This window comes from Podarcis tiliguerta (assembly GCF_965153285.1).
Source record: "Podarcis tiliguerta genome assembly, chromosome: 12".
Taxonomy (NCBI): domain Eukaryota; kingdom Metazoa; phylum Chordata; class Lepidosauria; order Squamata; family Lacertidae; genus Podarcis; species Podarcis tiliguerta.
In genome coordinates, this window is record NC_139545.1 from 15799207 (window position 1) to 15824223 (window position 25017).

At 42.6% G+C, this 25017-nt stretch overlaps 1 protein-coding gene and 1 long non-coding RNA gene across 10 annotated transcripts in view; one reads left to right on the top strand and one right to left on the bottom strand.

Annotated features, from left to right (window-relative positions):
* ANO10 (anoctamin 10) overlaps positions 1-25017 on the bottom strand; it is an 88871-nt gene that overhangs the window by 54442 nt on the left and 9412 nt on the right. For all 4 annotated transcript variants that reach the window (XR_014503345.1, XM_083404919.1, XM_083404920.1 and 1 more), the window contains exons 6-11: positions 20473-21042; positions 16468-16523; positions 15060-15134; positions 13721-13903; positions 11555-11746; positions 10636-10764 (exon numbers count right to left, since the gene is read on the bottom strand). Coding sequence is in view for 3 of the 4 variants with exons in the window: in XM_083404919.1 (XP_083261045.1) it covers positions 10636-10764; positions 11555-11746; positions 13721-13903; positions 15060-15134; positions 16468-16523; positions 20473-21042 (1205 nt within the window). In the remaining variant the exon portion in view is untranslated. The remainder of the gene's footprint in view (positions 1-10635; positions 10765-11554; positions 11747-13720; positions 13904-15059; positions 15135-16467; positions 16524-20472; positions 21043-25017) is intronic.
* LOC310660482 lies at positions 1009-25016 on the top strand. Of its 6 annotated transcripts, none has more exons than XR_014503404.1 (7): positions 1009-1123; positions 7697-7739; positions 13670-13771; positions 16260-16306; positions 16770-18401; positions 18767-18825; positions 22374-23491. It is a non-coding gene; the product is annotated as an uncharacterized lncRNA (long non-coding RNA). The 6 variants fall into 6 exon arrangements; XR_014503406.1 differs by lacking the exon at positions 16260-16306 and having other exon boundaries at positions 16770-17514; positions 18038-18401; XR_014503403.1 differs by lacking the exons at positions 16260-16306; positions 22374-23491 and adding an exon at positions 24847-25016.

Sequence of the window (25017 nt, forward strand, 5' to 3'; positions counted from 1 at the left end):
AAGTAACAGCAAGTGGAGGGGAAATAGCCCCACTTTCATTTCAGCACACAGAAAATGACGGATTCAGGGATGGCTCTTAGACATATAGGTTCAGTTAAGCGCATTTTGTTTAGTCAATAAAGCTTAGTGAAACGTTCCAGAAGAGAAAATAACAGATGTTAGTCAACAGCATAAAAACTTGGTAAAATACAAGCTAGCATTACGGATCTAAAGCACACTGATGCAGAGTTGAGATACCTTTCCGATTCATAATGACCTAGGTCGTTGAGCAGGCAAGCAAAGACATGAGGCTCTCAAAAGAGGAGACTGACGGTGCTACAATGAAGGAATATATAACATTCTAGAATTCTATAAGAGTTGGAAGGGACCACAAGGCTCATCTATTCCAACCCTTGCAAAGCAGGGATGTTTTGCCCAACATGGGGCTCGGACCCACGACCTTGAGATTAAGTATCTCATGTCCTACCAAGCATAGGAGCCAACTCCTGTGGGCCGAGGTCCCTTCAGCCCTCCCAACAAAATATTTGAGGGGGCTTCCCCCACCAAAAAAGTTGATGGGCATTGCCGTTCAATTGCCATTTCTTGTGATTGTGTAGGTGGGGGCTTACCTGGGCCCCCCAAATATTTTTTTCAAGTTGGCACCCTGCTACCAACTGAACTACACTAAATTTTCCTTTGAAGAATATACATTTATGAGACGTTGCTAAGCTTAATTGCTAACGAAGACATTTCTAAGTTTAACTGCTAACTATCACCATTATCAGAGGGAAAAGAAAATCATTCTAAATTAGAGCAGGATACTACATTCCTCAAAATATTTGAATATATGAAATAAATCCAAGAAATCTCAGCTTCAAAATAACACATATTAAGTTTCTTGGACACAGAAGCATGACTGGTGCACATCTGACCATACTAAAAATTGTCAATTAGAAATTCCGGTGTAGTCTTGTATCTCTGGGGAAACAAAGTTGTCTGGGAAAACAAAGTTGTCCATTTATTTATGACACAGGTGAGATGCGACCATTGCATGACAACACCGCTTCAGAGACATCCCAAGGAATTTGAAGATCTAGTCTGCAGTCTTCTGCACATTGACCTTGCAAAATCCCATTGATCCCAAGTAAGTGTGTGGAAGACTGCAAAGTTGCTTTTCTAAATTCTTTTTCAGATTCTGTGCCTAACTTTTGTACACAAAATGACCATATTCTTTAATCTGAAATCCTGACCGCATTGTCAATTTGTGATGTTATTGGCTGGAAGAGGTAGCAAGTGCTTTCAAGATGGCACAGTTTAGATGGCTTTAAAAAGATGCATGTAAAGCTATCTGTGTAATAACAAGAGCAAACAAAATATTTATTTTAGCTTGCATTTATCACACACCTCCTAATAGCTTGCTTTTATCTTATGACAGTTCATTTGACTAGTGTTAACCTTGATCAAGCGTATTATAGGGTACGCATTTTCAGCAGCTACATGCTGTGCCTTCTTTGTATTATCCACTATACAGATTCAGCTTATTATATGCACACATTAGAAGTCTCCTGTGACTTCTTTTGAAGACCTAACTGTATAAAAAAGAGAAAGCAGCTGCATGCTGTGTCCCTTCCACAGCACCAAAAATACCTCTGAGAATTACCACCCGACTAATTTCCTCCAGTCAGAGAAGTGACGCTTTGGATTGACACTTTCTAATCAGTTGGGGGAGGGGAAAATAAGTAAATAATTTATTTTGACAGTCACTTCATAATGTATTGTGACAGCCCATAAGCCTATATATTCAAAAATTCCATTTCATGCATTTTGCAAAATTAATTCCAGAAATATTGTGCGTGTGTCTGTGTATTCATTCCAGAACCCTATTTAACAAAATATAATTTTTAAAAGACAATTCTTTTGTATTTCAGAAATTGCTTTGCAAAATTAGCAGATGTTTAAATTGTCCCAAAACAACAGGATTTAAAGAGAATCCCTATATAAATCATGATGATGTCACAGTCCCTGATTACACTGAAATTAAAGTTTTACAGCATATTTCATTAACATACTTCCAAGCGTACTGGTCTTTGCTTGGACTCAATTACCAGTTTAGCATGCTCAGTTCTGGAGAGGCCTGGCCTACAGTTCAGTTCCACAATTTCCACATCAGCTTGGGTGTTATTGGTTTTCTTTAAAAAGTCCTCTTTAAGGTTCATTAACATTTCATGCATATTTCTCCTAATAAACCTTTTCACAAACAATTCCCCCTAATAAAAGGCACATTTTAATGTTATATTCATTAATATATGCATTTTTAAACACACTTTCCCCTAATATATGAATTTTTGATGCACATCATTTGGTTGAGGAAGCGTTTTATGAAATAAAAAAGTATGCATTTCAAAGGATAGCTGTGTTGCGGTGCATATATTGTTTAAGGTAACATGAACCGGGTAGTTTTGCATTAAAATGGGAACAGAATCACAGTTCTCTCCCTTCCTTAAAGGCAACACTAACTAGGTCATGTCCCAACACTTTTGGCATCATGTTCACCAGGGCAACATTCGGTACAATAGGATGTATTCCAAGTACAGGGTCAAAGCAGGTCACAGTGGTCTGACACACAACTGGATTTGTGCAATCGTTAGCAGATACCAAGAACACACATCTGTGATCGTGTTTCCCAAGGCCATTATGGAATCCCCCAGAGTTCCAGGATTATCGCCTGCATTATTGCAGCTCTGAAGCAGAGACGGCGAAAAACAAATGAGCCCATCTCATGCTGCCCAGTCTCTTAGGGACACTGGCAGGCAATGCCCGCCCCCTTGCTTAACAGGTTTACTCCAGGCTGCAGCTGCTTGCTCCATTTGGGGGCCAGAAAGGAATTTTCTCATGTCTGGCTGTAGAAAGGCACATTTTTCGCCTTCCTTAAGTCCTCTGTAAGTTAGGACAGTATTCTCAATGGTCTTTGCACTGAACAACCATCACAACTTGGGAGGCGAGTCAGGAGAGGACTAAGTTGAAAGCGCACCTTTCCTAACTCTCTTTTTTGTTATTTTTATTTTATTTTGACAAAGTAATAATCATAAATAAATAAGAATAAAAATGTGCACCCCACCACCGAGACCATTCCATAATAACTATCCAACCTAACAAAATTTCATGGCTTGACCCCTTTCTGTTTTTAACAGTACAAATTCTACAAACACCCTCTATAGCTCCTCAAAATCATTTCTCCTGCATATTCCCCATCATACCTTAATGGCACATGTTAATTTATCATTAATAGCCATATAAAGGTAAAGGTAAAGGGACCCCTGACCGTTAGGTACAGTCGTGGCCAACTCTGGGGTTGAGGTGCTCATCTCGCTTTATTGGCCGAGGGAGCCGGCGTACAGCTTCCGGGTCATGTGGCCAGCATGACTAAGCCACTTCTGGCGAACCAGAGCAGCGCACGGAAACGCCGTTTAGCTTCCAGCCGGAGCAGTACCTATTTATCTACTTGCACTTTGACATGCTTTCGAACTGCTAGGTTGGCAGGAGAATAGCCATATCCCACACCACTTTATACTATTTTTCCATTTTATATTCTGCTTGCCCATTCCACTTCCTAGCTATCATAATTCATGCAGCTGTCAATAATTTTTTTGGGGGGGAGGGGAAGACTTTCCTAACACTCTTAGCAAAAAACAGGGGCTTCCCCATAGCTAGGGACCTGCCTCTAATTAGCAGCTGTGGAATGCAGAATGGGACTGTCCAGCAGATCTGGGCACATGCTAGAAAAGGGACCTGCTCTTAGCCTAACCATATGCCTAGAAAAAGGGTTTCACTGCAGTCAAAATCTTCAAGCACCCAAGTTGGGCTGTACACTGGATCTGGGTCAAGCACAAACCAAAACACCATAAACAACTAAAAACATTGGCAGGATTTCAAAAAAACGCTTGCAAAGTAATGAGAACTATGATGAGAATTGAGTGTTAAGAAAATATGGAGAACATTATATGACGCAATTGGAAAAGAATAACTATGGAAACCATGGAGGGGTGAAGGGAAGTCCAGGGATTCAGAGAATCCTATGTGTATATGATTATGATTTATTTGTGACGCTAACTGTTAAAGCTAAAAATGAATAAAATATATTTTTAAAAGAGATAGCCAGGTATGGGCAGGGTGTGTGTGTGTGTGTGTGTGTAAAGGCAGGCATCTACATCAAAAAGCAGTATGGGGTTGCTTGTAAGGCAGCTTTCAAACAGCCCCACATTGCTCTTTGACTGCTTGTCGAGAGCCTTCTGGCGGTTCCCTCACTGCGAGAAGTCAAGTTACAGGGAACCAGGCAGAGGGCCTTCTCAGTAGTGGCACCCGCCCTGTGGAACACCCTCCCACCAGATGCCAAAGAGAAAAATAACTACCAAACTTTTAGAAGACATCTGAAGGCAGCCTTGTTTAGGGAAGCTTTTAATGTTTAATAGGTTATTGTATTTTAGTGTTTTGTTGGAAGCCGCCCAGAGTGGCTGGGGAAACCCAGTCAGATGGGCAGGGTATGTATGAATGAATGAATGAATGAATAAATATTATTATTATTATTATTATTATTATTATCATGCATGTTCCCAGCAGGAGAACACATAAGACAAAGCCGAGATGAGCAGGACTGCATTGTCCGCTCACTAGCTAGTGAACAGAAAGTTTATTCCTGGTCTCTGCAGCACAACGAGAGACAGGGAGGATACATCTATTTTCTCCACCCCCTCCCAACCGTAAGTTCAATAAGGGTTTCAAAACTCTTGATTAAGCCCACATTTGGGGTGGCGGTGAAGAAGACGCAGTGTCTCCTTCCCTCACCCCCACACTCTACGACCATACACTTGATTAGCGTATAAAACCCTAAACATACGTTAGGGCACACCCCCCCAATCGATTTGGGGCCCAGATCTAGTTGGTCCCAGGTTAGGACTGATCCAAAGTCTTGGATCCAGAGCAAATATGGGGTGTAGATAACCAGGCCATTTCTTCAGGTAAAGTTTGAGGTGGGGGAGAAAAAGTCCCGCGCCAGCCACTCATTTCTTAATTGCAAATAATGAATAAAGTGTATCCAAATTCTAAACCCCAAATCAGGGTCCACTTCTTCCTTGCCAGCCACAATTGCACTGTTGTGGTCTGCACTGAAGCTCAACAAATGAAGTGGAGTACCATATAATTTCCCCATTTCACTGCCCCTTCTCCTGTTTCCTCCTATACCGAACCACCACCTGCTGTCATGCAAGCAGGCACTTCCTCTCCTGTGGCTGCCTATGAATACATGGCAGAAAATGTGGATTGAGCCTTAGCCGAGAGGAACGAACTGTTTCAATAGTGCAGTAATTGGCCTTCCTCCTGGATTGTGACAAATGAAATGCTTACATTCAACTAACCGGGCAATAACTGTATACATTGAAATTTTCAAGGCACTTACACCATAGACAAACCCAATTAAGTCATTGAAATCTAAACAAGATTAGTAGGTCAGGCCTTAAAATGTCAATTAAACATTCCACTGATAGTATTGCAGCAACTAAGAAAACCTAGTTATTGGGAATAGCCCCGGAAAGCTAATTCCCAGATACTCTGTGACAGGCCCCAGATCTCCTGCCCCGTTCCCTAAAAAAAAAACAACAACCAAAGTTTTGCTTTACTTTGCTTACAGGTACAGGGTAATAACCCAGCCACTCACCATCTTAATTTGCCCAGGCGTATTTATCCATATAATTTGTCCTATGCCAGTTTTATTCAAATTTGTGTCATGGGCCTATGCCCAACGTCCTTTAGTCAAGGAGGAATCCCTGAGGGTCAAAGGAGTCAAAGGTGATGACTGTTTAAAGGAAAAGTGAGCAAGGGCTCGTCAACACTTCCGCTTGTCATGTGCTTTCTGGGCACGGATCTGAGCCATTTTCCATTTGCCCCACCGCTTTCCCCAGGAAAACCTGCTCTTCAGCGCTGAATCAGGAGAAAAGGTCAGCCCACAGAAATCATATTGAAATTTGCTCTGAGTCAGGGACAAAAGATTGGGTTTTCCCATGGGAAAATGGCAGGTCAAGTAGAAGTCTGGGTGAGCCCTTCATGCAGTGCTTCACAATCGGGGGCCATATTTATTTCTATTTATTTTATTTTTAAAATTTCTATCCCGCTTTATATTTTTCAGAAAAATCTCAAAGCAGTTTACAGCATATTAAATCAATAAAACATAAACAAAACAATGTGAAGAAAGTCAAATATAAAGTATACAGTCAAAGCAACATAACAGAAAACTAAAGTATTATCTTAAAGATTTCAAAATAAAACATTACAAAGGAGGTCAACTACTGACATGGCCCCCTGGGGGCCCCAGGTGAAAATCGCATAAATGGGAGGCCACAGCATGAGGCTGTGAGGGCCACAGAGGGAAGTAAGAAGTGAAGGGGAAAAAACTTTTTAAAATCCTGATTGGCTGGCTATCCACTTGGCCAATCACAAGCAGGTAAGGGAGCGGTTCACAAGAGACTAGCGCTCCTTTTTGCCACGTGCATTTTCTTGGGAGCAGTCCTGGTTTGCTTCTGTTGGGAAAGAATGATCACCAAGGCTTCCGTTTTGGCCAGTAGAGCCTGCGATCTAGAATCCGCAGGTCAGGTAAGTGCGATGCCCTGGCTCTGCAAGGCGTGGGGTAAAATCCACCCCAGCGCCTAGCCGAGTGGAGTCGTCTGGTGCTGCTGACTTGCATCTAGTAAAGAACTGTCTACTCAGAAGAAAGCCACACTGAGTTCAGCGGGCCTTACTCCCAAGTAAAGGTGTGTTGGACTATAGTGTTTTATCTAGGCAGCCGGAGCTCCTCTGGATGACAAGATCTTTTTGAACTAGGTCAGTGAGGACCACTTGCTATTTAAAATTCTCCCATTGTGCACCTTTTGGACTGTATCTGCAGGTTTTCCCCTCTGTGTCAAATAACTGGGGTCAAATAAGTGTTGTTTACTTTTTATAATGCATGGAAGATGGATCTTCCTAGGGACGTCCTGGACTCTCCTTCTTTGGAGCTTTCTAAGAAGAGGTTGGATGGCCATCTGTCATGGATGCTTTAGCTGAGTTTTCTACATTGCAGGGGGCTGCACTAGAATATGAACTTTGGGGTTCCTTCCAGCTCTGTGATTCTATGTTTCTATAGTTTTCTGCTTCAACAATATTTCATTATGTTCCTATCATTTTATGCAACTGTATTGTGTATAAATTATAAAAATAGTTACCTTTTCTACAAGTAGGACTGGGGGTGGGACATGGGCATTGCCAGGATTTTTGTTGAGGGGGGCAGAACCTCAGATTTGTATTGTTTTTTGTTTATTTTTACTTATTTGGTGGGGCAACTGCCCATGGGGGAAGGAAACAAGGTCGGAAGGGGGCCACGGTCAGAAAAAGGTTAGGAAATGCTGCTTTAATGCATTATTTTTAAAGAGATCACACTACAAGGCAAATACTTTCCATTAATTGTATTAATTCACCACAAGATGGCAGCGTACAAAACTCTGAATGAATACGAAGCATAAAACACTGCAAAATCCTCTTGTTATAGTCTGTAAGGTCAAAAGATAAATGGGGTGTGTGTGCTGTTAACTAACTTTCATCATTTCCAACGATACTAAGTTCAGAGAGAAAGAAACCCAAACCAACCAGCCACAACATGCTTACAACTAAACTCCATCTGTTTTCCCTTCAGCGTATATCAATTTGCAGAACTTCACTTTCCAAACAAACCCCAGGTAATTTGTCTTAGTTGTTTCAAATCTAAACATGAGTCTTATTTCAGATTTGCTGACTTATGAACCAATACCTTTTCCGTTGCTCCAGTGTAATAATCTTCATTGAAAATTCAGATGGAAAACAGTGAGCTGGTTATCATATAATGTCAAATTATTGGTTTGGCAAGCAGTGGCGTAGCGTGGGGGGTGCAGGGGGGGCCGGCCGCACCGGGCGCAACATCTGGGGGGGGGGGCGCACTCGCACTCGCAGCTCTCTGCCCTTACCTGGTTAGGGGGCGCAAATTACTTGCCTTGCCCCGGGTGCTGACAACCCGCGCTACGCCACTGTTGGCAAGACATGAGTAATCTGTGGGCTCATGCACGCCATGCTCACCTTCATTGTTCCGATTTCCCTCCCTGGTGTCCAGGTATACAGCTAATCATAATTTGAAGCTATACCCAAATCAGAAAAAAGCTGTGATTTCCCCCTAATCAGGAATTCGGAAAGAATTAGCAGAGAAGGAGGGAGCATGCAAGCCGACAGCATATTACCAAACTGTTCTGTATGTGAACAGTGCCAAGGGCTATTTATAGTGTTCAGGTGCTATTTAGAAAGTTTTCAGTTGGACTGCAAAGAAATTATCATAGCCAAAGATGGGGGTTTTATAGACCTAATTCTTGTCCAGCATGGAAGCAAACATACAGAGAGATTTTGTGTTTCAAATTGTGTGAAAATGCGCTATTAGAGCTTTAAATAAACTCCTTAGTAGAAAAGATGTGTTAATGTAAACCACCATGGACTTTGATTAACCTCCTGCAGCATTCTGAATTAATTATGCCCGATAATTCTTTTTCACATGTATGTACCACTGAACCAAGTCACTGCTTGATTTTCATAACCTGCACTTTACCATCTTTGAGCTTAGCACGCAAGCAGAGATGCGTTTTACTTATTTGGTTCTGAAAACAAATACAAATATCTGAATAAAATAGCCAATGAGCAGCTTTACTCATTAGTTCTCAAATGATTCTGGGTTTTCAAACTTCTTTAAGAGAATGAAGCAAGTCAGTCAGAGTCTTAACAGATGTCTGCATTTTTATGTAGCCAAAAATGCTATGGGAAACCCAGAAATCCTCTACTCCAGAGATAAGAGGGTTGTAGATATCTCAGCCACCTAATTTGTTGCCTTCAAGCTGCTGGTAACTATTGCTGCAAATTTTCTAAGATACTCATAACAAATACAGCCTATGGATTGTATCTGGTATCTCAAGGGTTTTTTGTGGCCCCCTCAAAACTTGGCGTTAAAATATATTATTTTAAAATAGCCTTTCTTTACAATAATTGACTACTCTCACGGGCCCCCTCCCCTGCTGCGATGACTTGATGAAAAGTTTATCGGTGACCCTCAAAAGATTCCACAATATGTGTGTGTCTATAACTGCTTCCCCTTTCCTCACTATGATGCCAAAGCTTTTTCATACCTCCAAGCACCCCACAAACTCCCCTTTTAATTTTTCTTAAATTACTGTTTCCATAAGTCTCTCTTGCGACAGTGTGATGCCAAAATGTTTATTTTGCCTCCAAAGCAAAATAATTTCAAAGCAAAAGCAATCTATTCTTTAAAATATTATTTTACAGAATTTAATAATGAACATTGATTAAGAAACGATTGAAAACAGCGCAGAATAATTGACAGGAAAGTACAATGGTACCTCGGGTTAAGTATTTAATTCGTTCCGGAGGTCCGTTCTTAACCTGAAACTGTTCTTAACCTGAAGCACCACTTTAGCTAATGGGGCCTCCCGCTGCCGCTGCACCGCCGGATCACGATTTCTGTTCTCATCCTGAAGCAAAGTTCTTAACCCGAGGTACTATTTCTGGGTTAGCGGAGTCTGTAACCTGAAGCGTATGTAACTTGAAGTGTATGTAACCCAAGGTACCACTGTATTTTGGAAGGAAGTCTTGAGAATCATCTTATCTCACAGGCCTTGTCCACACCTCACATTAAGCTGTGAAAATCTGATCACGTATGATGGCATTTCTGCAGGTAGGTTATCTCAAAATACCACAAAGTGGGAGAAGAGCTGGGCAATTTGAAGCAGGATGCAAGTTCTGGACTTTTCATCCCACCCAGTGGCATAGCGTGGGTTGTCAGCACCCGGGGCAAGGCAAGTAATTTGCGCCCCCTAACCCGGGGCAAGGCAAGTAATTTGCGCCCCCCCCCCCCGCTGCACTGTCCCTCCCCCAGATAGTCCCTCACTCTCTCTCCGCACCGCACGCCTGGCACCCTCCCCTCCACAGTGGGCGGCGACCCAGCGGCTCGGATCGGATTCGCACAGCCAGCACTGCAGTGAGAGAGAGTGAGCCAGGTAGGGGCAGAGAGCTGCAAGTGCGAGCGCGCCCCCCCCCCAGATGTTGTCCCAGGTGCGGCCACCCCCCCTGCACCCCCCACGCTACGCCACTGATCCCACCTGCTGCTTCCCTTCCCAAGATCAGGTTACTTTCAGCTGGACTCCAAAGCTAGAATACGTCTGGCCACAACAATTGGTCAAGACAACTGTCTTGCAAAAACCTCTTTCCAATGCATGGATCTGCCCCAGTAGCATGCAGCTAGCTCCTATGTGTGTGCCCCCTCTGCAACTTGCTGGTATCTCATAATAGACCTATCCATGTATAGAAGGTTCCCTAACAGATAGGAAAGCTTGAAAAGCACCGATACGTAAGATTATCTAGCTAATAAGATGGTGGATGTAGCAGTCAAGGAAATGCACAGCTTACAAACTCTTATGGGCAGGGAACTGAATTCCGCCACCTTAGGGTTGCACGTCAAAAAAGAAGTGGGAGTTCTGCACCTCTTTTTCTAGAAAAAAAGCACTGCTTACGGACCATAAGCAAATAATTAAATTGTCAACTTACCTCTGCCAACACTACAATTAGGATAAGCTCGATTTTAGATTCTGGGAAAAGTCCATTTACTTGAGGTGACATGCCAATAAGGACACAATTGGTAACCACTGATATGACAGTCATAGTTTGAAAAGCCAACTGAAACAAAAAGAAAAAGAACCAGAATTCCTTTAACAAAAATATGTTTTCTTTTCTCAGGCTCCTGAATAGCCCTGACATTCCTCTTTGTTACATTCAAAAGTGCCAATAATCCAAAGTTTGGGGCAGGTATCTGCATGAAATCTGCCACTAATAGTCTGGCCCAAACAGCCTAAAGATGGCTTAAAATCACATTCTATGATTCTATGAGTTGTGGCCAACCACATTTGCAGGATCGCAGGTTCCCCACCTCTACCCTAAATTGAATGCCATGTAGCCTATAAAAGAAACATGTAAATCTGCCTTATCTGCAAGGAATAAGATACTTCTTTTAAGAACTATAGCACAGTCTTAAGACACCGTAGCTAAATACTACACTGACAGCTAAATCCCCGCACAACATGTCTATTTCTTGTGTCTGCCATTTTGTACCTATGCCTGCTTTTTAACTGAATTCTCAGGTTACTGTAAACTCATGGCATACTTTATAGACTTACCATATTTTTCTGTATATAAGACTAGGTTTTTTCCCTAAAAAATAATGTCAAAAATTAGGGGGCGTCTTATACTCTGGGCCATCTCCCCCCATTTTCTTAAATCTGAGTCCCCCAAAATAGGGGGCGTCTTATACATGGGGGCATCTTATAGATGTAAAAATACGGTATATCCCACTTTTATACCCTTAAAAGAGTGGGAAAATGACTAACTTCTCATGTATTCCAATGGCAAATAGAGAAACAAATAAAGAAATGACGAAGTTATTCAAACATTATGCATTTGAATGGATTACCTGCCATACACCAATACTCGCAGCAGGCTCCGAAAATGGGCGTTTAAAGATCCTGCACATTTTTAAGGCATCAGAATACATCTCTGTGATGTTGTTGAGCACTGCAAAAACAGCTGCCAAAGGGTAGACGCATGAAAAAAGGCTCACATAGCCAAACTGCAAGAACAACTCCAAATAATCATCAAAAGTACCCTGGAAGAAAAGAGAACAATTTAACCATAAATACAAGATTAGAAGCAGCTTTACAGATCCTGGCAGACCTACGTATTTTCCCAATTAGAATTATTAAAGTGGAGAGCGTGGGTGTAAAATAAAAAGCAGGGAGTGTAAGATTGATGTGAGCAGAGTATACATGCCAACTATCTGTTTTCATTTCTGTTCATTTGAAAATCAATTAATTCATCTTGTGTGGAACTTAAGAGACGGTGTACAGCACTGCTCCATGCCCAACATAAATCACCAGTTAGAATGAAGGTGATATTTTAATAATTATATCCTCTCTTAAAAGAACTGAGCTTGGTATGTGCTTTTGCCCCAACTCTAAATTTACTAAATAAAACCTTACTAATTATTGTCAGGAAATCTACCCCAAAGCCCAAGTAACTGTTTACTGGTGTTTCAAATGCGGCCAACACACAGGGAATAAACAAACTGCTTTTAGGTAGAACAGATGCCCCCAAGGCTGTTTGTCCACCCAATCTGAGTTAGGAGATTCCAGACATCCCTAAGATCCCAAGAACCAAGAGTTGAAGTACCACGCTCTGCTTTCAGGGTCTCATGCAAAAGAAGCCAAATTATGCAGTCCCAGATGTGACTAAAAGAGTCCAGACAATGGTTTAGAATGAAGATGTAGATGTTTTCTAATCACAATTAAAACAGCAGCATATAATGCTTATCGCGTAGGAAAAATAAGAAAGGAAAATGCTATTAGGAATATAGGACTATCTGGGAAATCACAGAACAGGCAAAAAGGCTAATCTAATCTAGCCTGATACATTAACAATGAATCCATGGCCCTATAACACAGGTGACAGTCAGGGAAGCAAAGGGAAAAGGTGAGGCATCACACACGGTCTAAGGGTAATACTTAATAACCAGCCAATCAGAAGATGTCTAGGCCTAAGCTTTCCAGAGCTGAGAGTCTAGGGTGTATGTGTGACTCCACAACTGCAAAATTCTTCCCAATTAAATGAAGTCATCGTCGCTGGCCTTGAAGCCCTGGTACAGACAAGCCAGCACCCAGGTGCAATTAAAAGGAGTGTTAGCAGCCAGCAGAAAGAGAAACTGCTTCTTCATGAGCTCGCCTCTTTAGCGGGAAGTATGAGCTCCAGGCAAACCAGCGTTGATGAACAGGGCCGAGTAAAAGACCCCCGACCTCTTGACAATTCTTATTATACGAAAATCAAAAACTCTTTAAGCTAGTGCAACAGGTGGTCCGGGCAAATGGGATGAGCTTAGAATGGTCTTACGGGGAGCACCCTTTTTGGAATATGATATGGATTGCTTCACTTACTTCAAAATGAAGTAAGATGTGGTATGCGTTTTATCAGAAGACAGATACAGCCAAACATCGGTCGTCGAACATAATCCATTCTGGAAAACCGTTTGACTTCCAAAACATTTGACAACCAAGGATCAAGGGCCAACTGCCCTTGTCAATGGAGTCAATGGAGAAAAAAGGGGGAAAAACTCCCCGGAAGCTGTTCAGTTTCTGAAAATCGTTCAAAAACCAGAGCAGTTACTTCCGGGTTTTTGGCCTTCAGGAGCTGAGACATGCAATAACGGATGCATTTGGGAACCAAGGTTTGACCATAGATAGATAGATAGATAGATAGATAGATATGGTAAGCCAGCCCTTCTGCTGAGTGAGGCCCTGGACCCTAAAGTCCTGATGGTACCACTAAGACACATGCACTAGGATTTAGCTGCTGGGGAAAGATGGGGGGGGGGTGTGAACTCAACATAAAGCATGATTTTAGACCACTGGCTTGAACTAGCACAAAAATGTTTATTTTCTAACTATTCGGGGGGGGGGGCATTTGTTTCCCCTGTAAATTCTATTAAGGTTTCAAATATTTGCAATAGTCAAATTTGTTTTGTTTTTGTTTTTTTAAGCTTCCACTTTTCAGATGCAATGAACCACGGAAGAGGATACAGTCAACTTACCGGATAGGTATCCATCCCCTTTTCCAGATTAACTTGCTCAAGCAAAGTCAGGTCAGTATCTACATCCAAAGCTTTCACCTTTTTCTTCACACTCTTGGTCCGCCTCTTTTGGAGCCAATAAGGCAGCACAGCTTCTACACATTGATTAAGGACTTGGGAAGTTATCAGCAAAGTTGCCAAGCTCTTTAAGAAAATTAAGCAAAGCAAACATGTAACGAGACTGTAGCAGTCCTTAAAAAGGGTATGATATCTGCATTCAATTAACTAATGAGCATGTCCTATGTACCAAGCACTACAGATCTAAGAATTCCACAATATACTGAACTGAAGCAAAGCAAATTTTTAGGCTGAATCTGAAAAAATAAGGATGACAGCAATCACTGAAGCAGGTCATTTTGGTAGCAGTTTTCATTCCCACTAGCCTTACTATGTTAACAATTTCATGGTCAGCTGTTCACTAAAGAAAGGACAGACCCAGAAATTTGACTTAAAACTAAATCACACAAAAATATAATTTGCAACCCACTTGAACCAGAGTATATCAAACTTGTGTGAAGAAAGGATGCAGCTCTAAATGCTACTACAAGACTGAAATGAGTAGAAAAGTCACTACAATGTGAGAGCCAGTGTGGTGTAGTGGTTAAGAGCGGTAGACTCGTAATCTGGGGAACCGAGTTCGCGTCTCCGCTCTTCCACATGCAGCTGCTGGGTGACCTTGGGCCAGTCACACTTCTCTGAAGTCTCTCAGCCCCACTCACCTCACAGAGTGTTTGTTGTGGGGGAGAAGAAGAAGAAGAGAAGAAGAGTTTGGATTTGATATCCCGCCTTTCACTCCCTTTAAGGAGTCTCAAAGCGGCTAACATTCTCCTTTCCCTTCCTCCCCCACAACAAACACTCTGTGAGGTGAGTGGGGCTGAGAGACTGTGACTGGCCCAAGGTCACCCAGCAGCTGCATGTGGTGGAGCGGAGACGCGAACCCGGTTACCCAGATTACGTGACTACCGCTCTTAACCACTACACCACACTGGCTCTCCAGTGAGGAAGAGAAAGGAGAATGTTAGCCGCATTGAGACTCCTTCGGGTAGTGATAAAGCAGGATATCAAATCCAAACTCTTCTACAATGTACAGCAAGTAAAGCAAAGAAGCACAGAGCCATATTAAACATGAAGATATTATTTCATATTACAGCACAGTAGCCTTAAGTTCAGTCTTAAGGACTACCTATCACAGCAGATCAGCTGCAGAGATTCTGGAAGATATTTCCTAGCTTGAAATTAATTAAAAAATATTGGAGATATTAAGATAATCAGATAACTGAAACAATGTAAGATCACTCACCTGTCTCAAAAGTTTCATATCAAACATGACAAAAGCAATGTAGAATAATGATGCAAAGCAATTTAAAAAGTTGAACTGCAAAAGAAAAAAAGAAATATATATTCAATTCCATCATCAGTTCAAGATGGGAAAACTAAGGACCATGTGACATAACAAATCTCAGGAAGGCCTCTTCGCTCCCCACCATCTGCCATCCTGCAGTGATTCCTCTACAACTGTTATTTTAGAAAATAAACTTCCCAAGGAGAAAATGGGATTGATCTGGTCAAGAGACCCTATGTTACCAATTAATCTTGGGTAATTTAGTCAAACAGCTATACTCCAGATTATGCACTAAAAGGACACATCTGGCTAATCAGTTTTCCTTATCAGTTTTTTAGCATTCATATCGAAGATGTCTGATTTTAGTTTTTTAAAACACAGAGCTACTGGGCACATACACAGCAAAAATCCACAGATCTTAGGATACCATAGATTTAATCTACCACATACCCGTCTTAACACCCAAGGGACCTCTGGTGTGCCAAACCTCTGAATCTGGCCCTTGCAATTTGCCCCGGGTTACATGTTCCCTTTCCCACCGTTAAATGTAATCTCCAATCAACTGCAGTAGGGAAGGAGTTTAGACTTCTGTCCCTATGGTCTTCCCCACGCCGCACTGCTCTGGAGCAAGAGGAAAGAAGGCGCTTGCTGCATCTTAACGCTACCTGGAGAGAAACTGTCTTCCCTGTCTCACCATGCAGCATGGAAGCAAAGAAAGGGCTCTCTCTCTTCCTCCATTCACAGTCCTTAGCAGCTGGTTCTGTGTCTATGAACGTAGGCATGTTTGTGTGGGATGTGAATGGAGGTGTACGTATGTGGATGCATAAGTGGAATTTGTGTGTAGAGGATGGGGGGTTGTACATGAGTATGGGGTGCATTTGTGTGGACTAGGGGTGTATGTATGAAAGAAGTGTGTGTTTAGAAATACAGTCTTCAATTTCCCCAGTCTTGTCCTCCACAATCCCCATTCATTTTGATGAAGCTTGTGCAGAATGAGCACACAACTATCCTAAACTAGACCACAGGGATTTCCACCAACAGTTAAGGCTGTTATGCAATATCCACGAAATAATGCTTTGTTAGCTCACACCCCTGATCAGAACAATCCTTCAAGAACTCCACCATTTTTGCAAATGAACTTTGATTCTTTCTTTACAGGATACATTCTTTTCCTTCGTTAAATCCATGTAAACGCCACTGAAATAGTAAGAGTTTATGTTTATTCGTGCACACATGAAAGTGTGTTTTGCTTGAAACATTGCTAAAAAAAATACTGGTTTGGAGCCAAAGATCAAACTCCTCATTTCAATGGATCCTGACAAGAGCTATTCCCAAATAAGAAGAAAGTATTTCTGACTCTACATACCACCAGGACTTTCAGAACTAAGTGATTCTGGTATGAAGACTCCAATCTATGGTTTTCTGAAATTGAACCAAAAAAGTCCCAGTTAACGAAACATACATAAACGCAAAGCAGAATAGATGCAATTTATGTTAAGCACAATTATTATTATTATCATCATCATCATCATTTTCATCATCATCATTATCATTCTATACTCTTTATTGAAAGATAAAAATCAACGTGTCTATAACTAAGTGCACAGGGTAAAATATGTGGGATGTAATCCTTGTAGCAGTCAAATACAACATTCCGTGTTTCCCTAGAGTGGACAAAAGATAGGGGGATGTTGATCCAGCCAGTTGAACTTCCTGTTACACCTGTCTGCAGCACCCTCCACCTGCATGTGACCAGGTAGGTGGGCATGACCCTGGCAGCCCTAACAAAAGGTCCAGCCACACAGCCATCTCTCTCTTTTGGACTCTCTTGCCACCTTTCTCCTCTTGGAGCCACTTGCTTCTCTTGAACTGCACTGCTGGGATGACTCCACACCTTTCTACTATATGTATCTATAACTACAAGCCAAAGCCTGCCTTCAGGGATCATACTGTGAACTGAATGTAAGTAAACTATTCATTATTTAGAAGAGAGAATCCTTTGTCTTTATTCTTTTTAGAAGGGAACAAAAGGGGATTTACCAGGATCAGACAGATTAGATTGCTTAACTAAAGAGATTCAAACAAATTTGCAAATAGCTTCCTGTTGTGTAAAGGGAAATGAGTTCTGCTATATGGCTCACTAGCGTGAGTTAGGAAGGATAATATTTAATCAATATATTCTCTCCTACAATCCACAACATTCCCACATCTGGAACCCATTTGTGATGTCGCTTCAGAACCCCAACCCACCTTTGCAGTTGAGGAGCTGTGGTTTGTCAGTGGCTTGGACAAAATCAGTAGAAAGTGACCCTCCCCCCAAAAGGCTACAATTTAAAAAATCCTCCTTGCTTGAGAAAGCAAGAAAAGCAGATTGCGCATCAGCAAATTCGGGAGATCAATGGCGGGGAAACTGGTGAGGGGACTGATCTCTCTTGGTAACTGCCAATTGTTAATGGGGCTTTGAGTCCTTGTTTTATTGTGCTGTTTCAATTATGGGTGCCTTGTATTTTAAAGTTTTATTGTGTATTTCAATGTTCGTGCTACTGGTTGGAAAGAGCTGAGAAGCCATATATAGCAGATGAATTAATAAAAAATAATCATTCTTTCTCCCCCCATCTCTCTTTCTGGAAGCATGCCGTGGTTCCCATTAGATACCACTCAGCGTAGACCCATTCAGAGTCATGGATCACAGTTATTCATGCTCATTCATTTTGATGGGTCTACTCTGATGTCAGATACAAGTCTTTGTCCCAAGTTTTAATTTCCTGGAAAGGCTTTTGCACAAATTGCCTCTCTGATCCATGCCTGTCTCTTCCTCACACTGACACCTTCCCTCTTGTCAGCCTCCAATTGTAGCTTCCGAGTGTAGCAGCTGCCACACATTCTGTCCCCTCTTCTCAGTGCTGCTGACAAGGCTTCTCCCTCTTCCTCCGCAGTTCCCCGAAATGGATGCTGGCTCGGACAGCTCCCTGAGCATAGACAATGAAGGTTAGGAGGGTGACTCCTTGGGAGACTCTGGAAACCTCACGGATGTGGTACGTAACAGACAGAATGGCCAAAGAGAGCCTTGCAGCGTCAGGCCAGGTTGCAGAGAGTCACTCCCCTCTTCCCAGTGCTGCTGGCAGGTCTTCTTCCTCTGCTTATGCGGTTCCCCGAAATGGATATCGGCGACTCTGAAGCTGTGTGCAGGAGGACCACAAATGGGAAGAAACCCCTTGCCCCCCCAGAGAGACCCTGGCTTGGACAGGCCGCTGAACTTACTAGAGCAACACATCGTGGGACTCAGGAGACTTCAAGGAGGTAAGTGGCAGACAGAAGAGGAGGGAAGCCCAGGTAGGGATGGCGAAGGACAGCTTTCTAGGATCAGGCCTGGTTGCAGAGGATTCTGGGAGTCTCTCCCCTCTTCCCAGCACTGCTGACAGGGCTTCTCCCTCTTCCTCTGTGGTTCCCCGAAATGGATATTGGCGGACTTCATTTCAGCATTTCTACTGGCTCAACACTTTCTGGGTTTGCTTTGGGGGAGTTTTTTTTTGCCTCGATTGACAGCGGTTTTCCATTTCACCTCTCGATGCGGAGGCGCACTCTGGCTCTACAAAACATCTGCTCAAAAAAACAAGAACGAGCAAACTTGTCTCCGGATCGTTATTTTACTTTTGAACCTTTAGAGTTTCAAGACCGGGAGCTGCACACAGGCAAGACATGTCGCCGGGGTGACCTGCAGCTGGTAAGTGTTGCTGGCGGAGGGTTTTAACACATCCCTTGCCTAGGGAAACATGGTGACTGACAGGCGCCTGTCCAGATAAACTAACCTCTCCGGTTTTGATTGGAAACAGTGTAAAGACTGTTCTCCAGTTGGAGCGCTCGCAGGCCAGTGTTTCCCAGTTGTCGGTGTTTATACTACATTTTTTTTAGATTTGCCTTGAGAGAGTCTTTAAACCTCTTTTGTTGACCACCAGCATTACAATTTCCATTTTTAAGTTCGAAATAGATTACAGTGGAACCTCTACTTAGCACCGTAATCCATTCCGGCGGCCCATCCTTTAGGAGAAACGGGTCATGGTAGAAGTGCCACTGTGTGCATGTGCAGACGGTGGCAGCCACTTCTGCGCATGTGCAAAAAGCAGAAGCCGCTTCTGCGTGTGCGCGAATTGCAGCAAACCCGGTATTTACTTCTGGGTTTTCCGTGGTCGCGACTTGGATCAGGCCCAAGTAGAGGCGGTCGTAAGCAGAGGTTCTACTGTAGTTGCTTTGGAAGACGATAATCCGGCATCCGCACAACATGACCAATCCAGCGAAGTTGATGTTGAAGAATCATTGCTTCGGCACTGGTGACCTTTGCTTCTTCCCAGTACACTGACATTAGTTCACCGGTCTTCCCAAGTGATAGGTAACATTTTTCAGAGACACAATTGATGGAATCTTTCGAGGTGCTGGAGATGGCATTTATAACTGGTCCATGTTTCACAAGCGTACAGTAAGATTGGTAGTACAATAGCTTTGGAAACAAGCATTTAGGTTTCCCGGCCCTTCAATCGGGAGATAGCCGTACTCGCAGAGCTCAGGTGATGCTGGATTGCTCCTGCTCATGGTCTAACGATCAGATCTACCTGTTTTGCAGTCATGGAAACACCTATTGTCAGATTGCAGCCCATGAGACTTGAACAAACAGCGTCTTCCTTGCACTTTTGCAAGCATTCAATCAGGGCGCTCTCCTGTGTTAAGCACAATTCAAACATTTTCTTCCTACAAATATACAACAGCTGCCAGTTTGTCCTTATAAAATGTATTTTAGGAGAGGAGTGTATGGAGCCCTCAGATCACATAGCTCTGGCTTCATTCCACCCCAAAATGAGAGAAAAGGCCGAGTTTTTGTTTTCTATGTTCAGGCCACTAACCCCAACTGGGGAAAAAACCCTTCAGTCTCCACTGATTTATACACACACTTGTATTAGCACGGTGGTGGGAATAAGTGTCACTGAACTAAACAGAGCCTACTTTTAAGTAGACATATATATGATTTAACTGTTAATTGTTTAAAATGTGGCCCACAGATTATTTAAGAATCTGTATTGGTTTTATGTTTCTAAAAGTGGGAGTGGGAGTGGAGTGGAGGGGATTCTTGAGGGGTCAACACGACTGAACAAAAATGTTATCTATATCACACATCTATAGGCATCTTATCTGGCACAAACAAATTTCTCTAAATTGTTTATAGCGCAACCTTTTTGCAATAAGCCTCCTTCACAGTGGTAGGCATTATAGCTCACATAATAAAGAGGTTCTTTCATAACAGCCAAACAATCGCCTGATCATTGAATCGACAATATCTTAGAACATGATTCAACATAAGAGAATAAGAGAGAAATCTTACCCCATGAGGTTAAGAACTCTGCAGCGTATCTATAGATGCGGTTCAGAACTTCAATCACAACAGCATAAATTATGCTGGGCACATATAATATTAAGCTGCTTAATTCGGATTGGTTCTCTTCATGATATAAGTGCGCCTGGTATTCCAATTCAAAGTAAACCATCATGACATAAAGTGAGAAGTAGAGGCAAAGGCACACAAATGGTAAGGAGACCAAATAAATTCGTAACTGTCTTTTGAAGCTAGAGTATACCGGCTCCTCTCTCCCAGTCACGGGATTAATGCCTAAAACTCCATGAAACCCTGGCCTGGGCTCCTCAAACTGTCGCTTCATCACAAGTGTCCCCCACCTGTAGGCCATTAGAGCACAACACCGCTTCCAGAGTTCAAGGAGAATAGCAGACCAAACCAGGTTGAATCCTGCAAACAGCACATACTTGTCGTAATCTTCCCAATCAAAGATATAGTAAGGAATCCCAATGATAGCCATTGGAACCAAAGCAAATGTGATATACTCCAAAAAGGCAAAATAGAAAGCAATGGTTTCGCCAAAATAGCAGCGAATTTCATCTGTGGGAAAACAAAGAGAGTAAACGTAAGTATCATACACACAAAATTTGGCAGGCTTACATTAGATGTTGGGCATTTTTAAAAATAAAAAGGGTTACAGTGGTACCTTGGTTCTCGAACTTAATCCATTCCAGGAGTCCATTCGACTCCTGAAACCGTTCCAAAACCAAGGCGCGGCTTCCAATTGGCTGCAGGAGCTTCCTGCACTCAAGCGGTAGCTGTGGAAGCCACGTCAGACATTCAGCTTCCGAAAAACGTTCGGAAACCGGAACACTTACTTCCAGGTTTGCGGCATTCAGGAACCAATTTGTTCGGGAGCCAAGCCATTCAGGAACCAAGGTACCACTGTATTACATTCTGAAGCATCAGGCGCCTTATGTAGTGTATGGAATACTTAATCATTTGTACCTCATTTTCCTCAAAAATAGAGCAATACCAGAGTTTAAGCTGTTGCTTTGCAAGCGCAGTGATAAGTGTAAATTATGACCACTTTCCAAAATCATCTGGCTCACTACATGAATCAGGCACTACTAGGCAGTTTTCTCCAGACCATTTCCAACTGCTAAAAGGATGTATTTCCACACCTGATCCATGTGGCAAGTAAATGCACATTTATCTAGTTGTGTGCAACTGCTCCCAGGTGCAGACAATTTTAGGCAGTCTCCCATTGCTCAGTAATTTTAAAAAGCACACATAAATCACATGAACTACAATTCTAACTCCACTTTCCTAAGCATAAGCCCTGTTGAATTCAGTAAGATGTACTTTTGACTAGACTTGTTTGGGATTCCATTGTTAGTCTGTCAATGTGAAATGCCCATTTATATTAGCTCAAGCTCAGGAAAAGACAAACTAAATCCCATGACAGAGCAGAGTAATAACCATACAGATCGGAGGGAAATGGTTGGTGGTTTGTTTTTTGGTTTTTTACATGGGGGTGGGTGCTCTTTAAAGGTTGCAGTGGGGAGAAGGGAATTAGTTGTTTAGTTTCCTAATGGATGTTTTCCTGTGGTGAAAGGTGTGGGTTACGAAGTGCAATTATCAGCATTTTCTTTGCTAGAGTCATTTGATCATGTTGTTTCAGAGTGACAGTTTGACTAAAAGCAAGAGTAGGTGGATTGGGGTAACGCAGAGAGCAAAATCTAACATGAATAGCTGAAGTGAAGAGAGCAAGTTTGAAGTGACTTATATAAAATACGGGTAAAATCTGAGGCAATATCACTAGTTTGCTGTTTTAGATTCAGTGACACTAAATAGACAAGTTCCTGGTCCTTTTACCTCTTCCATGTGTATAAAGGTACTGAAATACTTATGTTTATAAATTATGGTAGCTACTGAAGAAATATCAATATTTGCAGCAGAACATGAGCTACCACCTTGAAAAACGCCTCCTTTAGGTGGCTGCATCACTCCTTTTCTGTGAGTTTTATTTAGTGTGTATGATTGTCTACTCTTGAACTTCCAGTGCCATCAGAAGAACAATTTTCTGCCAATTAAATGTATAGCTTCTAAAGCAGTTGAACATGTTGGTCACTCCACAAAGGGTTTAAACCCAATGGTGCTAGCACATTTTTAATACTTGTAAGTTTGAAATGGGTCAAATGGGACTGCTAATTTAAAGCACTCCGTTAGTATTAATGTCTCTAGTCTTAAGAATGTATCTTAGTGCTTTGTATATGAGCCTCTATTTTATTTTGACTTTTTCTTGTGAAATTTGCTCTTGCATCGAATAAGGATAGGCAAAGTATTAATGTCTGTTAGTTTGGGGAGAGTTGTTCCAGCTTTAAGAAGGTTAAGTGCTGAATGTACAGTGTAGTTTGTGACACTCCTTGTCAACCATAATAAGTTGAGTTAGGCTGCACTTATTTTCTCACTTAACTGGGAGTAAACTCCATTGAACATGGAATAACTTAATTCCAGGTAATCATGCATAAGATTGTATTGTGTGAGAGCTGGCTGTTGGGAAAATAATACTGAGCCATCCTTCAAAAATATGGCATACTAACTCATCACCTTATGTTTCCTTCTGTTGCCATTTTGGCATGTGTTTGCAGCTGAGAAATTCTCATGAAACAATGGTTTCCCCCAGTCAGCTTAATATAGCAGTAGTTCTGGCTTTTGCCAGTACCATTGGATCCTTCTAACTGTTGCCTGATTTTAAGCGCACCAGTTACTTGTGGAACAATGTGAAAGTCTGCACTATTGAGCTTTCTTTGCGCTCCAAGGGTAGCAACTTTAGGAAGTCCAGACACAAAAGCCTTTGGAACAGAGTAAGAATCCAGTACACTATGACAAAGCCCTGGTGTTTTAAACCATGGTTAAAAATAAACTCTGGCTTAATACGAAACAAGCACTGTGCCGTTTCACTTGGTGAGCTCCTGCGGTGCTGCTGGGAGGCAAGTTTGTCATGATGTCTAAACCTGGGCTGGTGGTCTGTTTCTCTCTAAACCAGGGGTGTCAAACTCAAATTCATCGGGGGCCGCATCAGCAGTTTGGTCACCCTCAAAGGGCCAGTCTAAGCAGGCATAAAATGCGTTGCAACAGTTCGATCCTATGTAGATTTTAGGGAACCTAATTGTATATAGGATCGGGCAGATATTAGCTCCTCTGGAGCAATGCGGTCGTCTCACCAATAAAACAAAATGGGTATTAGAAAATGGAGAGCTGTGGACGGGCACTCATTTGGCAACCACATAAGAGGGATATTTCCCTGCTCCTCCTGGAAGATCTCCGCAGAGGAAATTCAACAGGTGCCGTCTTTTTCCCTCGCTGTAGCCACACCGGCAGATTTTCTGCTCGGCACACAGAAAACCTACCAGAAAAATGTTGGCAGGCATTGTAACAATTAAAAGTTAGCAAGGAAGGCTCCCCCCCCCCCCCGCACCTCCAGGAAGGAAAACCCTTTTGCCCTGTTAATGCAGTTATTAAAGGCGCGATCCTCATTATTTTAAATGAAGCGGGCACACTTGGGAGGCAGCCCATTGAACTCAATAGGACTCCCCGATTTCACACGCACGGAGAGAAACCAATGTTACCCATTATATACATTTGCAAGTGGCAATGACTAAAGTAAATAAATATTTCCTTCCCCCTGGAATTCCTTAAATATTTGTAGCTTTGTCTCCATTGTGCACAGCAGCGTATATTATATTAGAGTAATCGGAGGGGGAAGGGGAGAAAAATGAGCAAGCTGCTCATTGATGTTACTTCCTACTATGCTGCTGCTGCTGCGCAGGCGCTCTTAGCCGAAGCAGGTTTTGAACTCAACTTCCCAGGGATCTTGGCGCGCCTTTCATTCGGTTGCTTAGCAACCGACATACACCTGCCATGGAGCCGAAGGCGGAGCAGGAGGCGAAAGACGCAAAAGGTACCCCCATTCCCGCCCCTCTCCATTTCCCGCCTTCAGCCATTGCCCAGACTTGCCACCACGGGGTTCCCCTCGAAACTACCCCTTGCTCTCAGTAACGTTGGCAACACTCCACTAGTATGGCACACTTTAAAGCGCCGCTAGAGGGCAGACGTTCTCTGGCTTGTAGGCTGCTGCGCGTGCGCTGAAGAGGCGGCTTTCTTGTGTCAAAAAAAAGAAGCAGCGAGAATAAAAGGTGAAGACTGGCGGCCGGCGGCGGCTACACGGGCCACATGACGAGGTCTGGCGGGCCGGATTCGGCCCGCGGGCCTTGTGTTTGACACCCGTGCTCTAAACAGAGGGAATTTTCCTCCAGGACAGATTGGCTAGTGTCCTTTGGTTTTGCTTCCTGGTCCCCTTCAACACGTGACCTAACTTACTTTTCTGTACCTTCACAGACTATTTGTTGGTGAACTTTCTCAATTGGTTTGTTGCTTACTCAGTTCTGGTATGCTGTGGTCTTGAATCTGTCTCTCAAATCAAAGGTTGATGTACATAGCCTTATAAGTAATGAGGCCCCAATAAAATTGCACAGTTCACACCAGAAGAAGCGAAGATTGTAAGGCTAT